The following is a 25053-nucleotide window of genomic DNA, read 5'->3' as shown; positions in this document are numbered from 1 at the left end:
AATTCTTTGGTATCTTTACAGAGTTGAATTACGTGGAATTTGAAAGGATAGGACACTGAGAGTTTGTAACTGATACGACAAAATAAGAGAACATCAGACCCTGTCCTTTTAAAAATCAATCCATGTTTCAACCTGGAACTCCTTCCTTAAAGCTGTAAAACTACAAAGCTAAAACTTTCCCTCTTTTAGTCCCCTGACCTCTGGGGCCTCTGCTCTTTTTGAAGTGCTCTGTGAAGTTTAACGCCGGCCCAGTTCTATTCGGATCTATCAACGGGAAACTTCTATTTTTGCCAACTTCTACGGGGTGGTAATTAAAACTGTTATAGTGTCTCATATGCCAAAGTATTTTGCAATCATCCTTTGAGGACTAGATGAATGAAAGTGCAAATTAAAAAAAGAATGAATGATCATTAATTGAAGGTACTGAGAACGAGAGTCACAAAAGGCAATAAAGAGAAAGAGAGAAATTTTGCTAATGAACCTGTAAACCCAACCAAGTTGGTCATCGCTGTCACTGATAAGATGTTTAACTGTAAATATCTGTTCTTCAGTATCAATGATGTTGACTATAAACTCTGATTTACTGAAAATAAGTGACAATACGCCAAAGTCAGACATTTTAATCTGAGAATATGTGCTGTTGACTGTGTTTTGGTGCTTAAAGTCCCTGTTGAAAACAGTTGGAGGTTCTATAAGGATTTGACGCTGGAGCTCCAAGGAAAGCCCTCAGGCTTGTTCATCCAAGCGTGGCCATGCATTCTGGGATGAACTCCATTTACTTCCCTAGTTAACTCTGGAGTGAGATTTTAGAGTTCATGGACTGGATAATGGTGAGGATCCTTTGATGTAGTTGGGACAGAGCCAATTGGAGAGAAAGGGAAGCCTATAAGGTTTTGCTAAACTAAAGGTGTTAGTTGATCATTTGTCCGGGAGATGAAAACTTTCCAAACTTGTTAGATCGTGGACGTGATCACGAAGAATATCTATCCTCTGTCTTTATTGGTGGTGATCGTAAGCTCCACAGACCCCAAAAACAAATGTCAAAAAAATCTTTCCTACTAAAGAAATCTACTCAACATTAACCTCAGAACATTTGTTAAAGAGTTTAAAGTTGCGTATTATTGCCTAACAAGTATTAATCCACTGGTAGTGTTCATCATTTCCTGCGTTCCACTTATTTCAACTTCTTCTTATGACTTTAGACTTTTGTTTTATGTTGGTCATTTCAAGTGATCTCTGCTGTTTAAATCTCCCCCTCTAACCACTTCTAGTCACGTAAAACGTTGGTCGGACTTCAGGGAATACCTTGTACTTGCACAACTTGCATCAACATTTGATAAGATGCACTTTAGGGATGATAGTGTAACAGGAGAAACTTTGAAAAAAAGGTGGTTGGAGAAAAGGGCAGCCATGATGGCAAGCAGGGTTTGCACTATAGTTGAAATCTGCACTAAAGTTTCTGTGATTTATTACTGACTGATAAATATAAAATAACTTTTTTTTTCCACATTTATGCAGGATTTCTTTCAAAGAATTTGCAGTGAAAGTTTACAAGGCTGTTTCTTTACAACTGTAGTTTTATTTCAGTGTATGCTTAATTTGCCTCTATCTTAAAGGGCACCTATATATATATATATATATATACATATATATATATCACATAACTTTTAGTCACTAAGATGGCGGCCGTTTAGGGTAGATAGTGTCCATTGATCCATACTCAGTTTTGTGGCCGTTTTAGTACGAAAAAAAAAAGATATATAAAAAATAATCCATTCTTAAATCACAATCACAATTATTTAACTTAAATTTAAGCCTAAATACAGACAATTCCGATTGGTTAACATCCCGATGTTATCCAATCGGAATTGTCTGCCAGAGTTAATGATTGTTGGCTTCTTCTTCCTTTTTTTAAATTCAGGCTTTCCCGGAGGCATAAAAGTCCCCGAGGGTTCTTCCCGGCTCTTTATAATTGCTAATCACTCAAAAGTGTTGGACAGGAGGTGAAGTTATGAAGCTCCACAAATGTATACATCACCCAGTACGGAGTAATGCGATCTGACAAGTATTTCATTAAAACTAGCCATGATTTAGGTAGTGGGGCACGAATAAACCCTTTGGTTTTTGCGTAACACTCCTTAATCATTAATGATCCTGTTAATGAAGCAAGAGCAGAGAGTAGCCCTCATTTTGAAATGTAAATGATCAATCAACGGCAACTCCGTAACAAGGTGACCCTTCTGTAAACTCCTGATCCAATTATTCTTCAACAAGAAAACAAGAGGAACGCGTGAAGGCTGCATGACACTTCTACATTTTCTGTCCTCATTCTCAAAAAACAAAACAAAAAACACAGTCATATTTTTAATTAAAATTACGTATTTTATTAATAACCATCAATCACTTTATCAAGCAATTGTTTAATGAAACATCATTTTTTAAAACTTTTTTTAATGGAATATTGAACAACAAGCTTCTGGCTCCCCCTCTGTTAAATCTATGTATTTGCAACAGTGTACAGGTTTTTTAGGGTGATCTCAATGTGGGTCATGGTAAGAAAAATCCTTCAGTTTTAGATTGTGTTTCACTATCTAAGTAGGTTGGCACATTTAGAGTCAAACAGCGGGAACATACTATAACTATATTATGATACGAAAAATAATTGAAATATTTACATTAAATAAAGTTTGGAAATGTATCTATAACCACACCCACTCTGCTGTGAATGGTCAAGCATTAAGGTTTGCATCATTAATCCCATAAGTCTCAACCTCCAAGGGACTCATTGTATAAACAAAGAGCATGATTACAGCTGGTTGGAGGAGGAGTGAAGCCATTATTACGTCATTATGGACTCCACTCTCGTAACCTATTGTCGTTGAGATTTCAGACGGGGGAGAACTTTATAAAGTAATAAGTTCAAAACATGGTCACGATGAGGAACTTACTGCATCTTGGAGAGCAAGACTAGTGACAAGTGAGTAAGTCAGGAGAGTTTGATTTTCACATGAGTTGCCATTTAAGGAAGGAAAACAACACATGATAATGTGATGAAACTTTGACTGTGTTTTTATAGTAATACCGGTTGTCTGAGTCATGTTCTGTCAGTATTATTTTTGGTTTGAATTATGTTTGTCAGACAGTGTTCGAATGAGTGTCATGACTATTTTTTTTTCAGCAGCAATTACACCAAAACTGAAACCAAGCACTGAAATATGGCACCAAAGAAATGTGTTGCTTTTTGTTTTCATTACCATTGTTTTTGTCATAACCACCTAGTACGCAACTCTTTCTTTGAACTGCCTTGAAAAGACTGGATTAAGCGTTTATAAATCAACGAAATGTCCACCTCAGAGAACAGCTTCCACTGCTTGATCAACAAATGTTGTTTTTGCATCAGTAAGAATTTTTGCAGCTGAAAAATACAACCGGGCTTTTCCCGCTGTGCCCAGGTGGCTTCATTAGGGCATGCAATTATTGTAGAAGACAAGGCTGAATGGACGGAGACGAAGGCAGCCAGGTGAGAGACAGAGGGTCTCTCTCTGAGCAAATGCCAGGAAATGTCAGGAGTAAACCCAAATAATATGTGCAAAACAAAATCATACGCATTCAGATCTGTCTTTATTCTAATCACGACAAAAGCAGAATTAAGGAGAAGTCTCTTTCTTGAGCAGATGAACAATGTGATAATAAAATTAATTGAATAAAACGAGTTCAGAATCAGAGGTACTCAAGGAAGATGAATGTAAGTTCATACAATAGCAATGACTCTTGGGAAATGGTGAAGCTGTGGACAACTGCCTTGAGAACGGTTTTGTACAACATACTTTAGCACTTATAGCGATGGGTTGAGTATCCTTCTTTTCAGAGCCCACTAGACGTTACTCTCTCCTGTGGCAACCTTAAATCATTGAAGATGGGTCGTTACCTACTGAGCACTGTAGGACACAGGTTTCAAGAAGCTTTGTTGGCCCATCAGGCATTTTCAAGCGAAAAAAGGCATTAATGCAAGTTAAACGTTAAACCAGGGATCTCAATATTAAAGTGATAATTTACCCAAAATTAAATTTCATTTTCTACTCACACTCATGTGGATTATAGGGTTGGGATTATTTTCAGAGTAAAAATGAATGTTCATTTTAACGTAGTGACCGTAGCTCAATTGTCATCATCTTCATTTTCGTCCAAAATGGCGCACTCAAAAACATCCATACACCTCTGTGGTGCTCGTATGCAATGTCCATTTTGGACTGAAACCAGAACAAGATCATTTTATTCTTGAAAAACTTAAATGAAACTGTATTAACCTAGTTTTTAGCGGCCAGCTGCTAAGCCAACATCCATCACGGAAAGGAAGTACTTCAGGTAAATAAGCGCTTCCAATGTACACAGTAGACTGGAAGGGCTCACGGATTACTCTTAAAATACTTCCAAACCTTAGTTGACATGTCAACAACCAAGTCACCTGGTCACCTCCATAAAGACGGCTGCTCTTCAGTTCTCTCTCTCTGAAGCTTGGTATGTTTGAGCTCTGTGGTTTTTGTTTGGCAGTATAGCTGGTATTTGGTAAATTTTAAGTAATTGAGTCTTTGTTATTTCTGTCCGTTCATCTTGCTTTGTCAATGTTTGAGTTTCTGTTTAACTTGTGTATTTTCGCACACTGTAACAGATGACTAGTGCAGACACCCATGGTTCTACATCTCCACTCAGGTTGCCAACCAGCTGTAGCCAACCACTGCCCTCTGTATTTTTGGGGTGCTCTTGAGCCTGATATTGTGGGGAGGGTTTTATGTTGATTAATAAATCTTGGAAACTATTTATCTCCTGGTTAATACACCCTCACTTACTTGACTCGCTGGACTATGCTACGCTATTCTGGTAGAAAATGAGTGAAGTTTGAATATTGGGTGAACTATCACTATATCTGCAGTAGATGTGGAGGCTTCTGTCTTAGGACTTGATAAGATGACTGTCTGTGGACAATATTGGCCATATATTAACTGAGGACTTACTAAGAATATTGACCAAACATTGTGAATATCACTGAGGCATCCTTATTTTCAGTTAAAGTGCATGCTTTCAGGTTATTTCGTAGCTATTACCGTATACATCAGGGGTCTCCAACCATTTATTTTACCGCAAACCAGTTAAATGTCTGGATTATATTTACTGACCGACGTGCAGATAGAAAAAAGTAAAAATACAGTAATCTGCTAAAAAAAAAAAAAAAAAAAAAATTCATGAAAAAAACATCTCACCATAACGCTGAATCAGCAAGAGCTCTGTTACAATAAGATGTTCGTGTATTTGCAGGTATGTATGTTTGATTGTATGCTGACGATGGTGTACTGTATCTGTGTTTCCCAAATCGCGCACTTCTGCACTTACACTTAATATTTTGAGTACAGAAGTGAGTCCACATTGAGCAGTGTGCAAAAAATCCACACTCAAACGGCTAGAAAATTGAGTGTGGATCGATGGAGATTTTCCACCATGAACGGCCGCCATCTTAGTGACGTGAATAACGCTACATCTTAATCTACATCCCTAAATAGACTGACGACACGCCTTCAGAGCAGATACCAGCGTAAATGTCTCGAGAAAAAACTCATTTTAACACAACAACAATAATGAAACAATGAAACACAACTTAATTACTTTTTTCGATTGGCGAAAAATTCTGTCAAGTCTCAGTGATAGTGTTCCAACGGCTGGTACAACTAGCGTTAAAAAGCAGTGTGTAGCGGCAGTGTTTGAATTGAAGCAATACTACCCTGTTTGCACATTATTTATATGGAACTAGGACTCTGCAACAGAAGTTTTGTTTCTAGAGTTTGTGTTTTACTCATTTTCACTAGTCAAGAGAACTACTTACATGCTGAAAAAAAAAGTAACTTTCAGACAGTTATAATCATTAAAACAGAAATTATATAATTTTCTTCTGTGCTACCCATTAACAGATGTCTCAAGGACCAGTACAGGTCCTTGAGACATCTGTTAATGGGTAGCACAGAAGAGGCAGTACAGGTACAGGGGCAATTTGTTTACATTATCATCATTTCCTAAGCATCTGACTTAGTACAAAAAGGATGTGTCTTGTAAAAGATAGAATTACTTCTGTCGGAGTTTGAGATTCCTAGTTCAGTTAAAGGCCCTTCCAATGGCCTAATAATAATCAACTAGCTTAATGCTATTAACTTCACTGCTAGTGATATTAAAACTGAGCTTACATGTCAACATAGATTTTACCTAGAAAGACCTTCACAGAGAGAAGCATCGAAGCTTTATCGCCACAACCTTGACAAAATGATTGAAACGTGGCGTCATGGAAAACAAGATAAAATCTCCAGCTCGGCTGCACGACGACTCATATGTGCCTTCCAAAGTCGATTCTGCTCCCTGAACAGGTTTAACATCCGTCAAAACAACACGTAGAACTCAGGATTTCTAAGCACCTCGGAAAAGACACTGAATCATGAACTGTCAGACAATAATTAGCTCCTTCATTTCCGTCTGTTTCGGGGACGAGCGTGCTGCTAGATAACTTCGGGGGAAGCACTGTTTGCATAGTCATGAAAGGAATCGCTTCAGCTTCACAGTTGAGCAGCGCCGATGTCTCAGAGCACAGACAAACATTTATCAGCATCTCCAAACAAAACATTCACCCTATTAGTGGCAATAATTGAAAGTCAATTCCGTCTCCCAATCAAAGGCTCAAAGCTCATTCTCCCCCAGACTAGCATTCGAGTTATCAGTCGTGCGTGTGGGTGGATAATGTGGAATCTTAACTGTGCCCTGATGCTGTTTACTATCAAGTCATTACGGGGAATTAGAAATGTAGTCCTTTGGCAAACAGGGAACAAAGGATTTTAGAGAAACATTTGACTGCATCCTGGAGTCCCTCTGTGTGGTCTATGCTGAACTCCTTTCTCTCCTCACGACACCAGCAGCTCTCAGTTGGAATATAAGAATGACCTTCCAGTGGGAAACAAAAACAATATTGATCAGCTCTTTTCAGTGTTTTTTTTGACTCAGGGGGTTTGTCTGTTAATGCCATCGGAGAAAAAAGGGCCATGGTCAAATAAAAGCTCTTGTTCACAAAGCATACCGCCTGTTGTTCTCTTCAACATATGACTTAAACAATAAAGTGTTTTTTTATGAGCACTCAAAGCCTGCTTTACTGGGTCTTTAAAGATGAGCTAAGATATTCCTCAAGTGTTTGAATTCAATAACATATTGAGAAAGAGATTAAAGCTGCGATCACAGATGCACAATGATCGTTTACAGCCTATTGTATTTCTTTTTAATGATTTTTAATCTTTAGAGAGTATGTGTGAGGATCAAAACAACATTTAAAATAATGCTTTTGCAAAAATGGATGCCTTCAACCAACTCACAATCGAATACGTTGTATTGGAAATAAGCATTTTGATTTTTGTTCAGTGCCCCTTTGTGAGATGCTGTGGTTAAATTAGCCTTTTACAAACAATAGATGTGCTTAAATTATAGGAGCATTTCATCCCAATAAACAATATTACTTGAATAAATATAATGCCTTTTTCAACCTCATGAACTGACGCTTTTCACATGTTTTCATTGTATCGTTGAGAAGTAAAATTTCCAAATTGAAGCACCATAATCAGTTGCCTTTTATCGGTCAAGTAAGTAAGTAATAGTCATTTGTAAAGCGCTGATTCTAGACCAGGGTCACAAGGCGCTTTAACAATCAAAAACAATACAAAGTTAAAATATATTTCAAAAGGCCGAGACATATAAGACAAACACAGGAGTCCCAGAAAATCAAGGAAAATCCTGCACAAAGAAGAATGTCTTAAGATACTTCTTGAAGGAGTCAGTAGATCCATCAAACACAGATGGAGAGGAAGATCCTTCCAAAGCATAGGAGCAATAGCCTGGAAGGATATCTCTCCTCCGGTCCGGAAGCGTGTTCAGGAACCATCAGTAGATTCTGATCCACAGACCTCAGAGCCCGAGCTGGGTAGTAAGGCTCGATCAGATCAGTGATGTAAGGAAGAGCCTGACCATGAATAGATCTGAAAGTAAGAACCAGAATTTTGAAGTTGATCCTGAAAGAAACTAGTATCCAGTGATCTTCTACTAGAGCGGGTCAGAATTCTCACTGCATAGTTTTGTATCAACTGCAGGCGAAACAGCTCCTTCTTGTTAAGACACCAAAATAAACTGTTACACGTTTTTCCAGGTAGTCCATCAGTACAGAATGAGATTCACTTCCTTACATTCGTTAGGTGACGTTTCACCTCGCTTACATCGTAGATAACTCTTACAGCAAGGTAGCCTTAATAGGCCCCCTTTAAGTAATTCCCCAGCAGCCTTGAGCCAGAACTCTTACGACCCATTTACCGCTGATCTCCAAGTCACCATCGAAGCGTCCCTCAGTGAAAACCGTAGTTGTTTCGTTGAAATGCCTTCAGCACCTTGAAATGACAATGACAAGGTGACATTTGTGCTTGAGCCTCACATTACCTCCTATTTAGAGGAAGAAGCCTCCACGTCTACCGCAGATAACTGATGGCCTTAACCGATTCAATTACTTTCAGACACGAGTCCGTAATCTTACCACACAGCTCCTGAGCACAAGTGGGGATGGAGAAATTCTTTGGTCAAAGAAAAAACAGGTCAAGGACAGCAACGAGGAGTCAAATTGCCTTCAAATACACTTGTTAACAGGTGAAAATGTTTTGATGAGTGACTGGTTCTGTGTCCTGCTATGAACTAGAAATATTTGTTAGGAGTGCCTCCCCTACAGCTAGATTTGTCATGATAAAATATCGACTGAAAATGTTTGATGGACATCATAGACCATTTTTAATCTCACTTATCTTTACAGTGATGATTGAATTTCTCAGAGAGCACTGTTCAACCTAGTGACGAAACAGCAGAAGTACCGAGTCTCCAGAACCAGAAGGAATAGTAGTAAAAAAGACATTTTCTTGAATTCTGCTCAGGAAAATACTGTAGTTAAAATTCGACAAAGGGCAACAATCATTGACGAGCCATGGAGGATTGAAAGGACGAGCTGAACCACCGCTGAATAATGAACTATTGAGCCATATAATGAAGCAACTTCATATCTCCTTTCCCCCTCATACACCTTATAAAAGAAGCAGATTGGCGGAAAAGTCATCCATCCCTAAACACATCTACCACTTCCCCATAATTACACAGGAAGAATCAAATTAGCGCCTGACAAGCGTATTCACTTACGGTCTTCCTACGCTTTATGCCTGCAGTTAAGAAAAGAAATTGTCTGAGCTTTTGACAAAAGTTTATTGTGGAACATTTTCCTCGTCAGTTGCATGTCTTTGGCATGTTATGTCAACTTGACTGGAGCACAACGAAGGTCTTTCCTTCTTCTATTGAATGTTTAAGAGCTTCTATTGACCGCAGGACAAACAGATGGGAGCCACATCCTACTTTGTTTGACTGACATGCTCTTAAGACTTGAATTGACAGCAAAGGTCTATAAGACAAGCATTATGTTTGCCATCTACCAATGACTAGCAACAGTGGCTTTTTAAAATACACCTTAATGGATTCCTATCGACAGACGCAAAATCACTCAGGCTCATTTACTTTGAAAATTACTTCTCTTTCGCTCTCCCTTTAGCTCAACGTACTCTATGTTGTAAATCAATTCCCACAATAGAAAGACCTGTTTTCCCTTCCCCTGGTCATCTTTGTTTAACATCGACACAGTTTTTCTGAGTAGTTTTCTTGTCCTCTGAAGTCAGTCATCGTCAAAACGACAAATGATAGTAAAGTAGGAGATGTACCAGATGTTTATAAAATTTACCGAAATATATCCGTCTGAGCTTTATTATTTAATTGTATCTTTTTGCAATTATTAGTTTAACAAGTAATTGTTGCACAACTATTAATGTAATTAACCGACTAAAAGCCACTACATGTGCCAAATATTTTGAACCCTTGGAATAAAAAAATATGCACCAAATCTGTACATTTTGCTTCCAGGAAGCACTTTAGCAGGAAGGACACAAATAATGTGTCGAGGAAAATAATAGTTTTATTTCGTATTGAAAAGTGTGCTTGTTCATCATGCAAAGCCCCTTATGAGGGACAAAACACAAAGAAGTTTAAGGTAATTGACAAAAGCTTTTAATCAATGAATCAATGAATAAAAGTTGGAGACGGCAGTGTATAGAACTGACTGATTACCGTATTTTCCACACTATTAGGTGCACTGGATTATAAGGAGCACCTTCAATGAATAGCCTATTTTAGAACTGTTTTCATAAATAGGGCGCACCGGATTATAAGGTGCGTAGAATCGAAGATACTGCAGTCAAACGTTTGACTGGGGTTGCATTAAGCATACACTAGATAAAGCTGTGCTAAAGGAAATGTCAACGGAACAGTCAGATGAAGTCAAACTTTATAAAGCGTTCTGACAACTCCGTTCACTCCCATGGTAACGATGTTCAATTGATGGTCAAAAGGCTTCAAGCAACAGGTCTTTGTTTGGCTGTCTTTATGGCAGACATCTAACTTGAGTTTATGTCGAGAGCGGGAGACTGGTGTTGTGAGCAGACAAATGTTGAGTGCGCACACTCGTGCAACCCGGTGGCACTAATCTCACTCCGTAGTTATCCGCCATGATGTGACGTCCGTCGTAAACCCCACCCTGTGATGATTCAATGACGTAATCCCGCCCACCGCATGCCTGCTCAGTCGGCGCAAAGTCATAAAAGGGTTTGTAAATAAGTCACCTACTAGGTCATTTTCGTATATAAGGCGCTCGGGATTATAAGGTGGCCTTTCGTTTTTTGGGAAAATTAAAGGCTTTTACGCCTTATAGTGCAGAAAATACGGAACTTTGAAAAAGGACGAAACCTTTCAGAGGTAACAAAAGCAGATTGACCTGAACATGAAATTACTGTTCTTGTAGGCTTCTATTTTATTTTTTATCATTTTTATCATCTAACGGTTTTACTGCCATGTTACATGTATTTCCTCAAGAAGAAAGATTAAAGTTTAAAAAAAAGTTTCTGAGAATCATATTTTTGTGTAAATATCCAATGTAATAATGTTACAACACCTGTGGCCTATAGTCCAGTAGTGTTCATTTATGTAAATGTACTGTATATTTTTCATTTTACATTTTTGTAATTTAGATTAAGTTGTGCTCTATATTCTGGAAATGGGATTTGCTGATTATGCAGCATGAAATAAGAAATTACAAATATATGATGAACTTAAATATTATACTAACAAACAGTATGTTACTTTTTCTATCAAATCCGATGCTTTGAGCTTAAAGGGATCATTTTTTTTTATGTTCGTATTTAAATTCTGTTTGACTTTGACTTATTGTGAATCCTTGGTCGTCAATTTGACTCTCCCATTCAATTTGAAGGCTAAAATAAGAGGTGAGGCTCATTTATCCTCAGAAACGTTGTCTTTCCTTTGAGCTTTTAGTTTTCTCATTTTCCTGAACCACCATTCTTTTCATTCATCACACGTTTCTCTGATGTAAAACATTTGGGTCTTTGAACACATATTTTCTGACTGATTACGTACAGCTCCTTCATCCACGTCTGTTGGAAGGGTATACGACTTAAACTGCTTTTATTCATTGATGTGGGATTCTGTAAGAAGTGGCCTTCAAATACCTGTCATGTCTGGTTCTTTCTGTGTGGAGAACCATTGATCATGTAGTCAAACATTTATTCATGTCCTGTGCTAGGTTGTGTTAGAAGGAGCATCTGTCTTGATGGGACACTGCAACAGATGTTTCACGATTTATTAGTGAAGCCCTTCAATTTTTAGGGATGTGAGCAGGCAGTTTAAGATTTACTGGCTCCCAATGGGAAAAGTACAAATGTGGATAACAAGTTATCGGTTCTCATGCCATTTGTAGGTTGGTTAGTATTTGTTATCCATTCGCAAATTATGGAAAATAAAGAAAAAATATGGGTAAAAACCTAAGACAATCGAGATTGAGTCAGTCATGGTGATGTTTTTGTGTTAATCTATAGGTTTTCTTGACGTATTAGGTTAAATTCAAAATGTTCCCACCAGTTTAATTTACATTTATGTTGTCTAGGTGAAAGAAGTTGGTCAAATCAGCTTTTTCTTATCTTTTAAAATGATCTATGTTGTTTATATTTGCACTTTGTTCTTGTTCTTGCTTTTATGAAACTATCGTCTGCCGTGCTCTGGAAACCAAAAACTCTCGAAGGAGAACTCTAGAGGGATTAAAAAAGCCTTTTTTATTCATTAATTAATCGAATTGATCTAATATGACGTACTGACAGACTTTAAAAGGAAGATAAAATACCAAAACAATAACTTTCATTTTGTCTTGTGAATAAATGCTCTTGAAAAATTTACCACAGTAAAACTCATAGGTCAAAAAAATGCAGTTTCTTTATTCTGACAGTAGGAGGAGCAAGAAACAATCTTTGCAGACTTACATATTGGAGCTTTAAAGGTTAGTTCACCCGAAAATTGAAATTCACTCATTTTCTACTCACCCTCATGTCGACGAATGGTTGGAATTATTTCAGAGTAATCTGTTCCTTTTTAGAGTTTTAGGCAAAAATGTATGTTCATTTGATTTCAAATATCGCAAGCACTTCCAGCAGACGATATGCACCTTGGAAGCACTCGCGATGTTTAACCAGAGTACTTCCTTTCTGGATTGTTTGTTATTCGTTTAGCTTCTGACACAAACAAGCTTAAAAAATAGACTTGTTTTAGTTTTTCTGAAAAATTCCTCTTGTCGAGGCTTTAATATAAGATGAACGTTACAGACGAGCAGTATGGAGACTTATAGATGTTTTTAAGTTTTTCTTTTTGTATGACGATAAAGAGGAATACAGAGCTCCAGTCACTACTTTAAAATGAACATACATTTACAGAACAGATTACACTGAAAATAATCCCAATTGTTATTTGACATGAGGTTGAGTAGAAAATGACTGGAATTTGAATAGAGTTTCAAATATATTTGCTTTATTATTTCTCAGTCTCAATATGTGGTGCGAAATGAACATAAAGTTGAAATGTGTACAAAGTGTTCATATCCTGCTGTTCTTTATCATTAAAGTCTCATCCTGTACTCATTTTTTTAAGTAAGTAAAGAAATAATGAAATATCTGTACCAACAGACGCAATGAAAACTCAGTTGAATAATCCTGATCACAAATTCAATCAGAATAATCGTGTTTTTTATTCTGGCCATAATAGTTTAGCCATAGCTGGTTGGGTGAATCACTTTTTTTCTATTTCTTGAATCACGATTTTTCTTTGACCTTGTGTGATGCATCAGTCCGGTGAGGCATTTGGACACGCAGAAAGAGAAAAAAGGGTTTCACAAATTGTTCTTTGGTTTATTTATTATTGTCTAAAAGTTGTTTCTATTCTGTGGAAAAGATTAATTGTCACTGAAGTAAATTTACTAAAGAATAAGCCTATAAAGTGATAGTTCACCCAAAATTCATTTTCTAGTCACCATCATGTCGAATGAGGGTTGTTTTTTTTGTTTTTTGAGTAATCCGTCTCTTTTTAGAGTCACAGACAGAAAGAGATTTCATATAAAGGTCGCGACCAGAGCACACTTTTCTTTGTCCAAAAAATACAACAATATACCTCCATGGTGCTCGTCTGTAACGTCCATCTTATATTGAAGTCGAAACAAAAGAACATTTTCAGATTTCTTTTTTAAACAAGTCAATATTTTCAGGTTGTTTGTAACAGAAGCTAAAAGGCTAACATGCCTTCATCACAGTCAGGGTAAATTTCACGCAAGCTCCGTTAGAGGTCAGTTATCTTTTTTGCAAGTTGTGTCATTTCAAAGATTTATATTTACTTATCTTCATCCAAAAATAAATGTCCAAATACCTCCATACTGATCGTCTGTAACAACTATCTTGCATTGAAGTCGTGATGTGAGAAATCTATTTAGGACAAATTAAAAAAGTCTATATTTTAAGCTTGTTTGTAGCAGAAGCTAAAAGGTTAACAGGCTAACAGACGCTAACATTTGTGGGAAATCTTGTGGCGCTTCCAATTTCAACACATTTGTTTTTTGCCTGTTGCAAGACATATTGTTGACCCCTGGTGTGAAGGACATTATGAATAAAGATGACAAATATAGATATAAATATCGCAGATGGAGAAAGAGAATGAAAATGTCTGTGCAAGTTTTTGCGTCCTTACCCCTTGCGAGAAGTAAAACGCTGCGATTCCCAACGGCCAGAAACAGCAAAGCATGGAGAAGATTGCCAGACCCAGGTGATCTCGCGGCGGCACCACGATGAAGTTGTCTTCGCTCTCGCTGTCACTGGAACAGTCGGTCTGCAAAAAAGAACAGCGGCAGGTCAGAAGATGCTCAAACCACACGCCTCAGGACCGAGTAAAGAATTTTAGACTAAGGTACGCTGCACTTCCTCTTCTTTATCGTAAAAAAAAACCGTTAATAAAAGTTTTTGTAAATGCTGAGTGACTTCCATTGTTCGACACAACTCATGACTTAACAAAACCTTGATAAATGAGGACATTAAACTTTAATTCATACCAAATGGTACTATTCTTTCACTTGTACATGTTTGGAAAATGTGGCAAAAACAACTAAAAAAAAACTGATGGAGGAAGATTTAGGGCGAGGAAACAATTCACCATCATTGAAATAGGGGGAGAAAAGGGACATTTGTATAATGAGAAACTGAACAAAAAAACGACTCTGCCCGCGAGATCGTTCGCATCCTTGAAATACCTCGGCTCGCATTCATGGCGCTTTTGCGACGGCCCATTAGTTTCTCATTAGATTTGAGATATGCATATTCCCAGGTTTCTGCATCTAAACAACAGATGGCATTAAGAAAGAGCCACGGTTGAGAGTACACTTCATTTCAGACGTGTTCTACTTATGAATCAAACACACCTCCGACCCAAAGCTTTGTGGAACTATTTCACGCTCCATCCAACATCCCTCACATGGAAACTGCTTTGAGCCAAATGGAAGCGACAACCGCATATTGTTATATTGAAAATTTGATTTGGTACATTACATTTTTTTATTATTTTGGCCTCTTTAGCCTCTTTTAGCTAACAGGATGTAATATTCATGGATGAAAAGACATAAAAAAAAAGATTTGCCGTGATGAAAAAAGATCCACAATCGAGGCCAGGACTCCAATACAAGCCATTAGGCAGCATCGTTCACACGTCATCCTGTTCAGAGGATGATCCCGCGCGGCAGGGGGAACATGAAAAGAATCAGACCTAACAATCTATTTTTGTGATGAATACATTCAGCTTGATATTAGAATAACATTTCAATCTCAGAGATGAAACAGGAAGTGGAATCATTTAAGAGCCTCAGACACATAAACAGAATGCTGGAGCTTTGAAGCCGACATCTCTTCAGCCCATAATCTTTTTTATTCCAGATTCTTTGTTTGTTCATGACCAGAGTTTTTTTATTGAGGTCAGTTTTATGGACTAAAACAAAAAGTTTTTAGACAATAAAAAATGTTTTCAACCAATTTACACCCGAAAACACATTTTTCTGATTTAAGCGCTACATTTGTTGCAGTTCATTATGGGACCTGTACATTGTGTTGTGGGCACGCTCGATCCATAATAATATACTAATTTAAAGAAAATTAAAATTTCTTAAAATAAAATAAAAAAATCACAGTCCCAAAGTTGTACTTAGTAACTGGTAACCCTTGAATGTTATGGCTATTACAATTTTTTCTTCATGCGAAGTCAAAGATAACACAGACTTTTGTAGGAGCCAAGGTCTTATGCAGGGAATTTCCCACACAGTATAACGTTATGTATTATTATTTAGGTCTTTTTCACGATGTTAAGCTTTCCAGTCCCCCAAAATAATATATATTAGAAGTTTTAATCAAAATATATATAGTAATTTACATTGAATAAACTTTTAAAAACAATGAAGTACATTTATCTGTAACTTACCACCAACTTATGATAAAAAACATAATAAAAACCTGCCTGAGGTGGCAATGTATATCTTCTTCTTTCTGCGGGTCATATATATTTTATTTTATATAATGTTATTTAAAAATGGTTTATCCTAAATATTAGGTAGGTTTCTAAGCATGGCCCTTTATTGTCAAATATATTTGAAGATAACAATAATTTTAAATGAATAAATTAAATTGAATACCATAATAAAGAGCCTATTTTGTCAGAAATCGTTGAGGTGAAGAGGAGAGTGCAGGCAGGGTGGAATCGGGCGTGATTTGTGACAGAAGAGAATCCACTAGAGTGGAAGAGAAGTTTTATAGTGTAACCCGGGGGTCTGTATTAATGCGAACCTCATGAGCGCAGACAAAACTACAAAATTGATCAAGTAAAAATCATTCTGACAGCTAAAAATGAGAAGATTTAGCTTTTTTTTTCATTTCGTACATTTTTAGGCCCTTTTCTTTTCCCTCGAAATTTTTAGAAAGCATTTTAGATAAAATATTTGACAAAGGTGTTTATAAAGTCAAATAATAGACCAAAAACATAATTTTACTGGATATTTACTCTTCTTTTCTTTCTTTTTTTCTTTTACTTACAGTATTTATTTCTTTTTTATAAGCTTTTCCAGGAATATTTGTGTTTTTTTGTTTGTTCACATAATGAAATGTAGCCCTAAAAAGAAAAACAATTACCTAAATAATAGAACATCAAAAGGAGAGAATACATAGGAAATATTGGAGACAAGAAGAAATATTCCTATTGATGATGATGACTCCAATATTCCTACCATTTCTTATTTTCTTCCACAGATTACAAAGGATAATAAATCCTGATAAAAACAAGTATTTGTCAGTATTTGTCCTCAATTATATTTCCTGTAAAACATTTAAACTGTTACGCTCAAGAACAGCCGGCGGATTTACAATTGTGTTGGCTTAATACAAAAGACCATCTCTGGAGGCAATTATAAAGAAGCTGGGTTTAAGTGGCTATTTGCTTAAAAGCTCATTTTCTTTGTGTGCTAGTGTTTTATTACCAAAAGTTCAGACTCGGGACAAAAGTGTTTGCCGAGTATTCCTGCTTAAATTGCCGCCACCGTGTGTTTTCGGGAGCAGATTTGCAGGGACTGAGACAGTTTTCAATTTATTTTAATAACATATCCTCCTCAGAGTCATGACACTGGATGGATGATGGGGATTATCGGGAGGGTGGTCAGTGATTTGTGGGGGGGCTGCTCGCGCTAATGGCTGCAGAAATAGAGGATTAATTCACGAGAAAAACAGGCGAAGCTAAACAAGCATTTTTAATAGAAAAGCTGGCGAGGGGAAGCAAAGTAGTTATGATGTATTAGCTTGAATGTTGTTCTGTATGGATTTAAGAGACGTGTGGACAATGACCTCCTGCTGAGCCGTTCTCTTCATGTCACAACACAGATGTAGAGGAAAAGGTCACAACATACATGAGCACAATCTGAATATAGATATTCTACAGCGACGCAAGAGACGTCTCTGACAATAACTGTACCCCTGAACCCCTGTGTCGTTTGTCACAGACTCCATAATTATGTAGTGCTTTTTATTATTTATACATTATTTAATGGAATATCAATGGGATCAGGTACAACTAAATTATTAAAATGATGATAGTAGTATAGTAATAGTATGAATTTTGTGTATTTTTTTATAAAAAGCCTTACACTAATCCTGTGAAACAATACATTTCAACAATTTTCGTAACAATTTTACTGACATCGTGTGATAGTTCCAGTCTCTTTTGATTGAATTAATAAAACTAAAAAGGCAAAATATGACAAAACATCAGCTTTAAAAGCATCTGGAGCGGGCTGTATAGTATCCACTCGTCCTCAGTCATGACCGGGATCTCTCAGGATTTCATTGTTTTAGCTGCCGAGGATATTAAAGATTACTCTAGTGGTTGGAGGATTAATTGCATCCAAAAATGAAATTAAAAAATATGTTAATTTTAAATAAATTTTAGTTATTACACACACTTAATGAATATAAATAAACCCAAGAAATCTATGATAAAAAGAAAGAAATGTTTTGAAAGCAAAAGAACAAATGTTCAAAAACGAATAAATGGAGAAAATATTATGTGATTATTTATGTGATCATAATGTGTGTCTAGTGATCATTTATTTATGTGAATGAATATGAATAAGTATAGAGAAAATATATCAATATAAATATGGGTGTATTGATGTTTTTCGGCTCCCACATTTATTTTGTCGAATCACTCTGGATAGTGATTTAATTTTTTGGTTGATGAAAAGACATGAATGAAAAAAAAAAACAATTGCTCACTTTAAAGCGACATCACTAATTATTTCATTTAAAATGAATGCATTGCTAATTTAATATACAAATAATTTATTTTAAATAGTACGTGTAAAAAAAAGAAAGGAAAACCTTTTAAAGCAATATTGTATGTATTAATAAATATCTTACAAATTTTTTATTAAAATTCGAATTTTCAGAGGGGGCCTTAAGTTCCCTTATGTGCTACTTTACAATTAACAAAAGCAGCTAAAATCCTTCACTTAGATATGGTTTGCTTTTTAATTTAAAATTGTGTGTTTTGTTGGGATGTTGCTGCCAATAAACAAACAGCATCAATGCCCCGGTGCACAGATAATGAGCATGTGAGTTGTTGTTGTTTTTTGTCTTCACCTTTGTTGTAGCTGGAGCCTTTATTGACTGCATGTCACCGGAGTTTGGCGGTGTCATCATGCAGGCTGTCAGCAGGGGACAACACTCTTGACGGGCAAGACTGAGCTAATGGATGGTTGGAGCACTCAGCCATGACAGCGGCACAGAGAGAAGGACTACTTCTGCTGTTCGCTGTCACATGTGGACGTAAACAAGTGGAGTTATTCCGTTAATTCAAAGACCAACGAGAGCTTTTTCATTTGTTTAAGACTATGCTGTGATTGGGATATTTTTATTTATATATAAATGTGGGACAACACTGACAAATAAACAAAAATTTTCTTTAGAATTTGTGATATAGATGGTTTCTCATAACAATCAGAAGGCTGAAAAAACGGACTTTAATAGTAAGTAAGTAAGTAATATTTATTTATATAGCGCTTTTCGAGACCAGGGTCACTTTAATAAACACAACATTGAATATTATTGATAAAATAAATCAAGATGAAAGTAATGTAGTGACACAATGTGTTTTTTTGTTAAATAATTGTTATAGGTTTCCTTTTGAAGACTTAAAAAAGTTTTAAAAAAACAACAACTAAATGCTGTAATCTTTCGGTTTATAAAAAAAAAAAAGCGATTATCTTATTAGGGTCCACGGGGTTAGGGGCCTATACAAGATGTTGACCACCTGGCTTCCAGAAATACATATTCAGTGGTGGAGGTCGTTCACCTTGACCCAGAGACAACACAAAGGTTAAGGTATTTTATTATCGAACCAGCAGTACATATTTTTTTCATATATCCTGGAATTATTCGTTTAATTTTAAATGTATCAGATGCATGTAGTAGAACTATTTTTATTTTATTGATGATCACTCACTTTCAACTTTGAAAAACTGACAAAACAAGAGCATTTACATGGTTTTGTAAATAACTGTACATGCAGTAAAATGGCAAATCAAAGCAGATCATTTATGACATTGCAGTGAAACCATTACAATATCAAGGAAAAACAAAAACAATATTTTATTTAAAAAAAACAACTTCTAGGATAGCTATTGTCACAAATACATAGTCTTTTTATTTAGTCTTGTCAAGCATGAATGTGTATCAAATGGAATATTTTTGTTAAATTTTACATAAAAAAAGCCAAAATATAAATAATAACATGTAATAATAAATACACAACATTGAATCCATTTAATACTTCAGTTTGTTACTTTACTTCACTCTTTACTTCCATTCCATAAACGAACTCATGACGTCAATCAAAGAAAGACTCTCTGGAAGGACGTCAATATAGAGAACTTCAAAGCAGAAGGAAAAGAGATGTTTGGCTGAATACAAAATCAACTTTACTCAGTTATCGTCATGAATGATGCAGTGAAAGTGAGAAAAAGCGAATTCCCAATTCAGACACAATATAAATATCCTTGTGTCATGGTGATTTAAATAAGGTCATGAACCGATATCTGGAGGTAAAAATAGATGCTGATCATTTTTTATAATCCACTGAAATGTTATTTTTGTTGTATAAAAGATGCTCTGCTGCATCTTAAATACGTCATCAGCGGCTGCTCAGTATCTACATGTACTGACCAGATGCTGCTCTTTCTCTTTGTCAAGTCTTTTAGCCAAAGGCTGCGAGTTCTGTTTGATTCAAGACGATCTCCAGAACAAACAAAAACATCTGCTGGATGTACATGAAATGTTTGGATCCATGTTTGAGGCAGAAAATGATAACAGAACAATTCCTGCAACATCTTTAATAACCTGTTTTCAAACCTCCGGAAGGGAGTTCCTGCCGGTGAAGATACAAAGCACAACACCAAAGAAAAAAACATCAGACAATATAGGTGTTGTTATCCAGGAGAACCTTGAGGGACGTCTTTGTCTTCTTCAATCAACCTGGAAACCATTTACCATACATACATTTAATTTGAAACCATGTCACATTGAGTGATTCTAACGACAGTATTTAAGGGATTCAATTAAGTTGATTATTAGAGTAATTGTTTCTATTATCTAGTATTTACTACTTATGTGTATTTGTAATTTTAATGTTTTCATCTTTTTCATCGTTTAATTTGGCTACTCGATCTGATTTTCAGAACGATACTTGAATAATAAAACATTTTGTTGCTACGACCCAAAATCGATGTTATTTATGGAAGATTAGCGTCTCTTTTATTCTCTCATGTTACCCTATTGCCATTTTATCGTTTGTTGATATATGTATTATTCCCTCTGAGCTTTTATCTGAATTTGTTTCTTAGATTAAGGACCGTCTTTGGTTTGTTTTCGAGGACCTGGGGCATTCACGATAGACCAGAGTTGTTGAATTCAGTCATAAAAAGCGGCCAAAATTGTTTAGCCAACAAAGAAAATGTATATTGTCTTTTCAGTCTTAGAGGCTCAATCGATTTTGTTATTCTCTGTGTTTGTCTTCAACACCGAATTCCTTCAATACTAGTTTTATTATAATTGGAAGTCTGTATAATTCATGACATCCATAATCTCTGTTCCTTATATTATCTCAAGCAATGGCATATTCATAGGTCACGATACATCAACCACATAAAAATGACTTGATGAGCAAAATCTGGACCCAGGACAAGTGTGTGATACCTTTAAGTCATATCTAACCACAGAAAAGATGAATCCTTTCTACCGACAGTATCTCTGTGCTAAATTTAAAACGCACAAAACTATCAGAACAAATATTGTTTAAACAACAAAATAGAGCCAAAACAAGGCGATTCAAAGAACCTGTAACAGGTGACATTACATTGTAAGCTGCTGAAGCCTGAGCTGTGTCTCAAATCGCATACTTCTCTGGTTAGTATGCATCAGGATAGTGTACATACTAACTAGTATGCAAATTCTCGACAGACACTTTGACAGCTAATGATGAGTTATAAATGTTTATTATGCTCCTTGTTTAGATACAAATGAAAAGATAATTTCATTATACTATAACATACATCATTAAGAATGATTGAGTTAATTTTGCGGCATGTTTGAGCTACAGAAACATGACGTCACTGATGGGCTCTTCAAAAAGTGACCCACAGTTAGACAGGATATGACGAATGACGACACAAACCAATACTATAATCAAAATGTAGATCAATGAAAATATAGTTTATCAGTGTGAATACTTTTACAAACATACAAAATGATCAATGTTGATGATTATTTTCAATCTAAATAAGCGTAAATTATACCAAACATTTTAAATTAAATTAAATGTAAAAATAGAAAGAAAGAAAAAGAAACAGTTTTAACACTAGATTTAAGTCTCTTTGGACGAAAATGAAGACAACTGAGCTCAAGTCGCTACATTAGCATGGACTTACATTTTGGCCTATAACTCTAAAAAGGAACAGATTACTTTGAAAATAATCCCAACCTTTAGTCGACGTGAGGGGGAGTAAAAAATGAGTGAAATTTGGGTGAAATATTAACGTGTTCCAGGGAGAATGATGAAGCTCAAGCGACACGGATGTCTGCGGATAAGAAATACCAGCGAGACAATGCTATTAATAAAACCTGGTGATTTACACAGTGACTGGGAAGAGCAGTCGTACGAGGGTCCTGCCCACTCAGGAGGCTCGGGGGGACACTCGCTCACCGAGTGTGTGATCCACATGGTAAGAGCTTCGTCGTGACGCCGTCGTCTCAGATCTGTCTTAGAGTCATCAGGGGAAAGGGGGGGGTGCACTACCTGTGTCGAATTAATGAGCTGAACATTTTTTTTTTATTCCGTCGTGTGGTAGCCTGCTGTTGACAGCCGTGCAATTTAGGAAGGTGTAATGAGACGACAACAGCGACGAAGAGCGACTGCTGGTTAGTATTCACGCCGAGCCCGGAGAAAAGGTTGGAGAGGCACGGGAGAAGACGGAGCAGCGAAGCAAGTAAATCAATAATTTAATCTGTCAAAGATGACAAGGAGGTCTTGGGATACAAGAGCGGTATGTTGAGGACGGCGGAAACATACCAAACCCAGTCGAGCCCGGCAAGATTATGCATTAAAGGAAACTTCTATGACAACCCATCAAGGGAGGCGTGATATTCTGTTACAGAAAGTAACTTGTAAGGATATGATCGGAGCTTATTTCTTTTTTTTAATAAACAAATGCATTTTTCCGACAGCCCCGGTGGGGCGACGGCGGTACGCGGCGGCTCTGGTTTCGTAATCACCCCCAAAAGGCTGGAATCACTTCCTGCATCACAGAAGCATCTTTCCTGTGACTCACTTTTAAATACTTTGAGGCGAGACTCCCTTGAAAGACAAATAGATAAAGAGAAGTCGCTGGCAGCAAGTTGTGTAACAACATGTTTCCTTCAGGATCCCCCCCCCCCCCCCCCAAAAAAAAACCCACCATTAACCATCATCTTACATGAATAAACATGACTGAACATGTCCCATTTCTTATGGATGCCTCAGCACTTTTCTTTTCTATTTGGTAGTTTCATACTTAAAATTGATGAGGCCATGCGCAACACAAATTAAACGTTCTTGTGAATTCCTTTAGTAAGCAAAACAAACACAGATAAATAATAAACCAATTTAACGTTAATTACTTTTTTTATTATTAATCTAGCTCAGGGAAAGAATGGAGCGTACATGCAATTCCAGGGAACCTTTTCTATCAATACTTCTTGATAAATACAGCATTAACAGGTGTAGGTTTGCTTCTAAGGGTTCTGAAGGAAAGGAAAAAAATAAAACAAAGACAATTGATCATATAAAAACCAAAACAGAGGAAGAGAGGGAATAAGAAAAGAGAAAAGGTTAAGAGGGATTATGGTCCCTACACATATAAAAAAAGGATCTTAAATCAGAGAATTAAGAGATTGTTTACTTAGAATTTTATACACGTGGTTCTAACTTTCATCCAGTTTTAATTTGATCACAATTCATTCGTTCATTTCCATTTGCACCAGTTGTCAAGCCCGACACAGAACTAGCGCAATAATCTAAAAATATTCACAAAACTCAAACCAGGTATGATAACCAGCAGATGTAAAACTTTAGGGATTATTCCGTCAACCATATTTCTCAAAAGAAGCTCAGTAGTGTATCTCCTCCATAGACTAGAGTATTTACTTTTAGCTTATCTAAGAACCTACTGAAAACCTTGACATAAAAACATGGGAAAGAAAAGAATGTCCCTGATAAATGCTTAGTTAGAGCAACACAAACGATCAGTTTTTTTCTTCTGTGTTGCGTCGTGTGTTTACTTTAATAGAGACTTCCATGTGATCCACAGATAATTGGATCGAGTTTTGATTATATTTTATAGTTATTACATTTCTTTTATGTCCCGTCGTCCTTTAACACATCATCTGCCGTGTTGAGTTATGGTGCCGAGTCTTAGTCTGAGTCTCAAACATAATAAATAGGCTGGTTTCACTAGTTTACTAAAATATCACCTCTATTTTTAAAACGTAAGACTTTATTGCATTAATCAGTGCTGTCAAAAAATGTAGATTCATTATTTAGTTATTATCTTTGATTAATTGATCTAGTTTATCTATTTATTAACTAAAAAATGCTATTGAATAATTAAAATTCACATTTCTTTAGAACTAAAAATTACAACATGAAAACAAAAGTGTCTTTATAAAGGAACATTTTTTTTTAACTTAAATTCGGCTTTATTTGTGTCCCAAGTGATGCTGCTGTAATTTCCACTAGCAGGGATGAATAGTCGTGCCTCTTTTGTCTAAACAATTAGAGAATAAATATAAAAAAAACATCAGTTCTATATATTAAAGGATGTGACTTAATACATTAAAAAATATATATTTTATACCATCTACAAGATCAATCAATGTCAACTTCAGACAACTCTAACACAAGACGACCAACACAAAAAACTGATTTTATATAAAAAAAAAAAAAGACAACTTTAAATGTTAAAATTTGGGATTTAAACGTGAATGTGATTCAAAAAATATATATATAAACAATAATTAAGAGTGTAAATAACTAACCTTACGTTAATATAACACAATAAACTTCGAGTTAATAACATTATTGTAATATTTTACATCATCTCCCATCAGTGTAAAGATTGCAAATATATGTATTAATACCTTTACTAGTACAAGAATAAATATGTTGTCTGTGTTTGTAAATAAAATGTCCATCTGTTATTAAGGATTAATGGTTTCGACTAACTTATATTAGTTAAAATTTGAAAAAGGATATTTTGAAATGACAAAAAATAAACAACCAAACTTTTACTCCTCGTATTTTGAATACTCAGTTCTGCCAAGTTCAATATCCAGACACTGACAGATTCACAACATTTTATAATTTTGAAAAACAGTTTCAGAGACATTCCTGGCAGTCGTTTTGCTTTTC

The 25053-nt window shown here is 36.0% G+C and overlaps 1 protein-coding gene across 2 annotated transcripts in view; it reads right to left on the bottom strand.

Moving 5' to 3' along the window:
- The window catches only part of syndig1l (synapse differentiation inducing 1-like), a 52585-nt gene that overhangs the window by 7373 nt on the left and 20159 nt on the right, over positions 1-25053 (bottom strand). For both annotated transcript variants that reach the window (XM_087812282.1, XM_087812281.1), the window contains exon 3: positions 14224-14361. In XM_087812282.1, the coding sequence (XP_087668408.1) occupies positions 14224-14361 (138 nt within the window). The remainder of the gene's footprint in view (positions 1-14223; positions 14362-25053) is intronic.

The sequence above is a fragment of the Callionymus lyra genome, chromosome 17, assembly GCF_982586985.1.
Source record: "Callionymus lyra chromosome 17, fCalLyr1.hap1.1, whole genome shotgun sequence".
Classification (NCBI taxonomy): Eukaryota; Metazoa; Chordata; class Actinopteri; order Syngnathiformes; family Callionymidae; genus Callionymus; species Callionymus lyra.
Note: the sequence above shows the minus strand (reverse complement) of the source record. Positions and strands in the feature narration are given on the sequence as shown.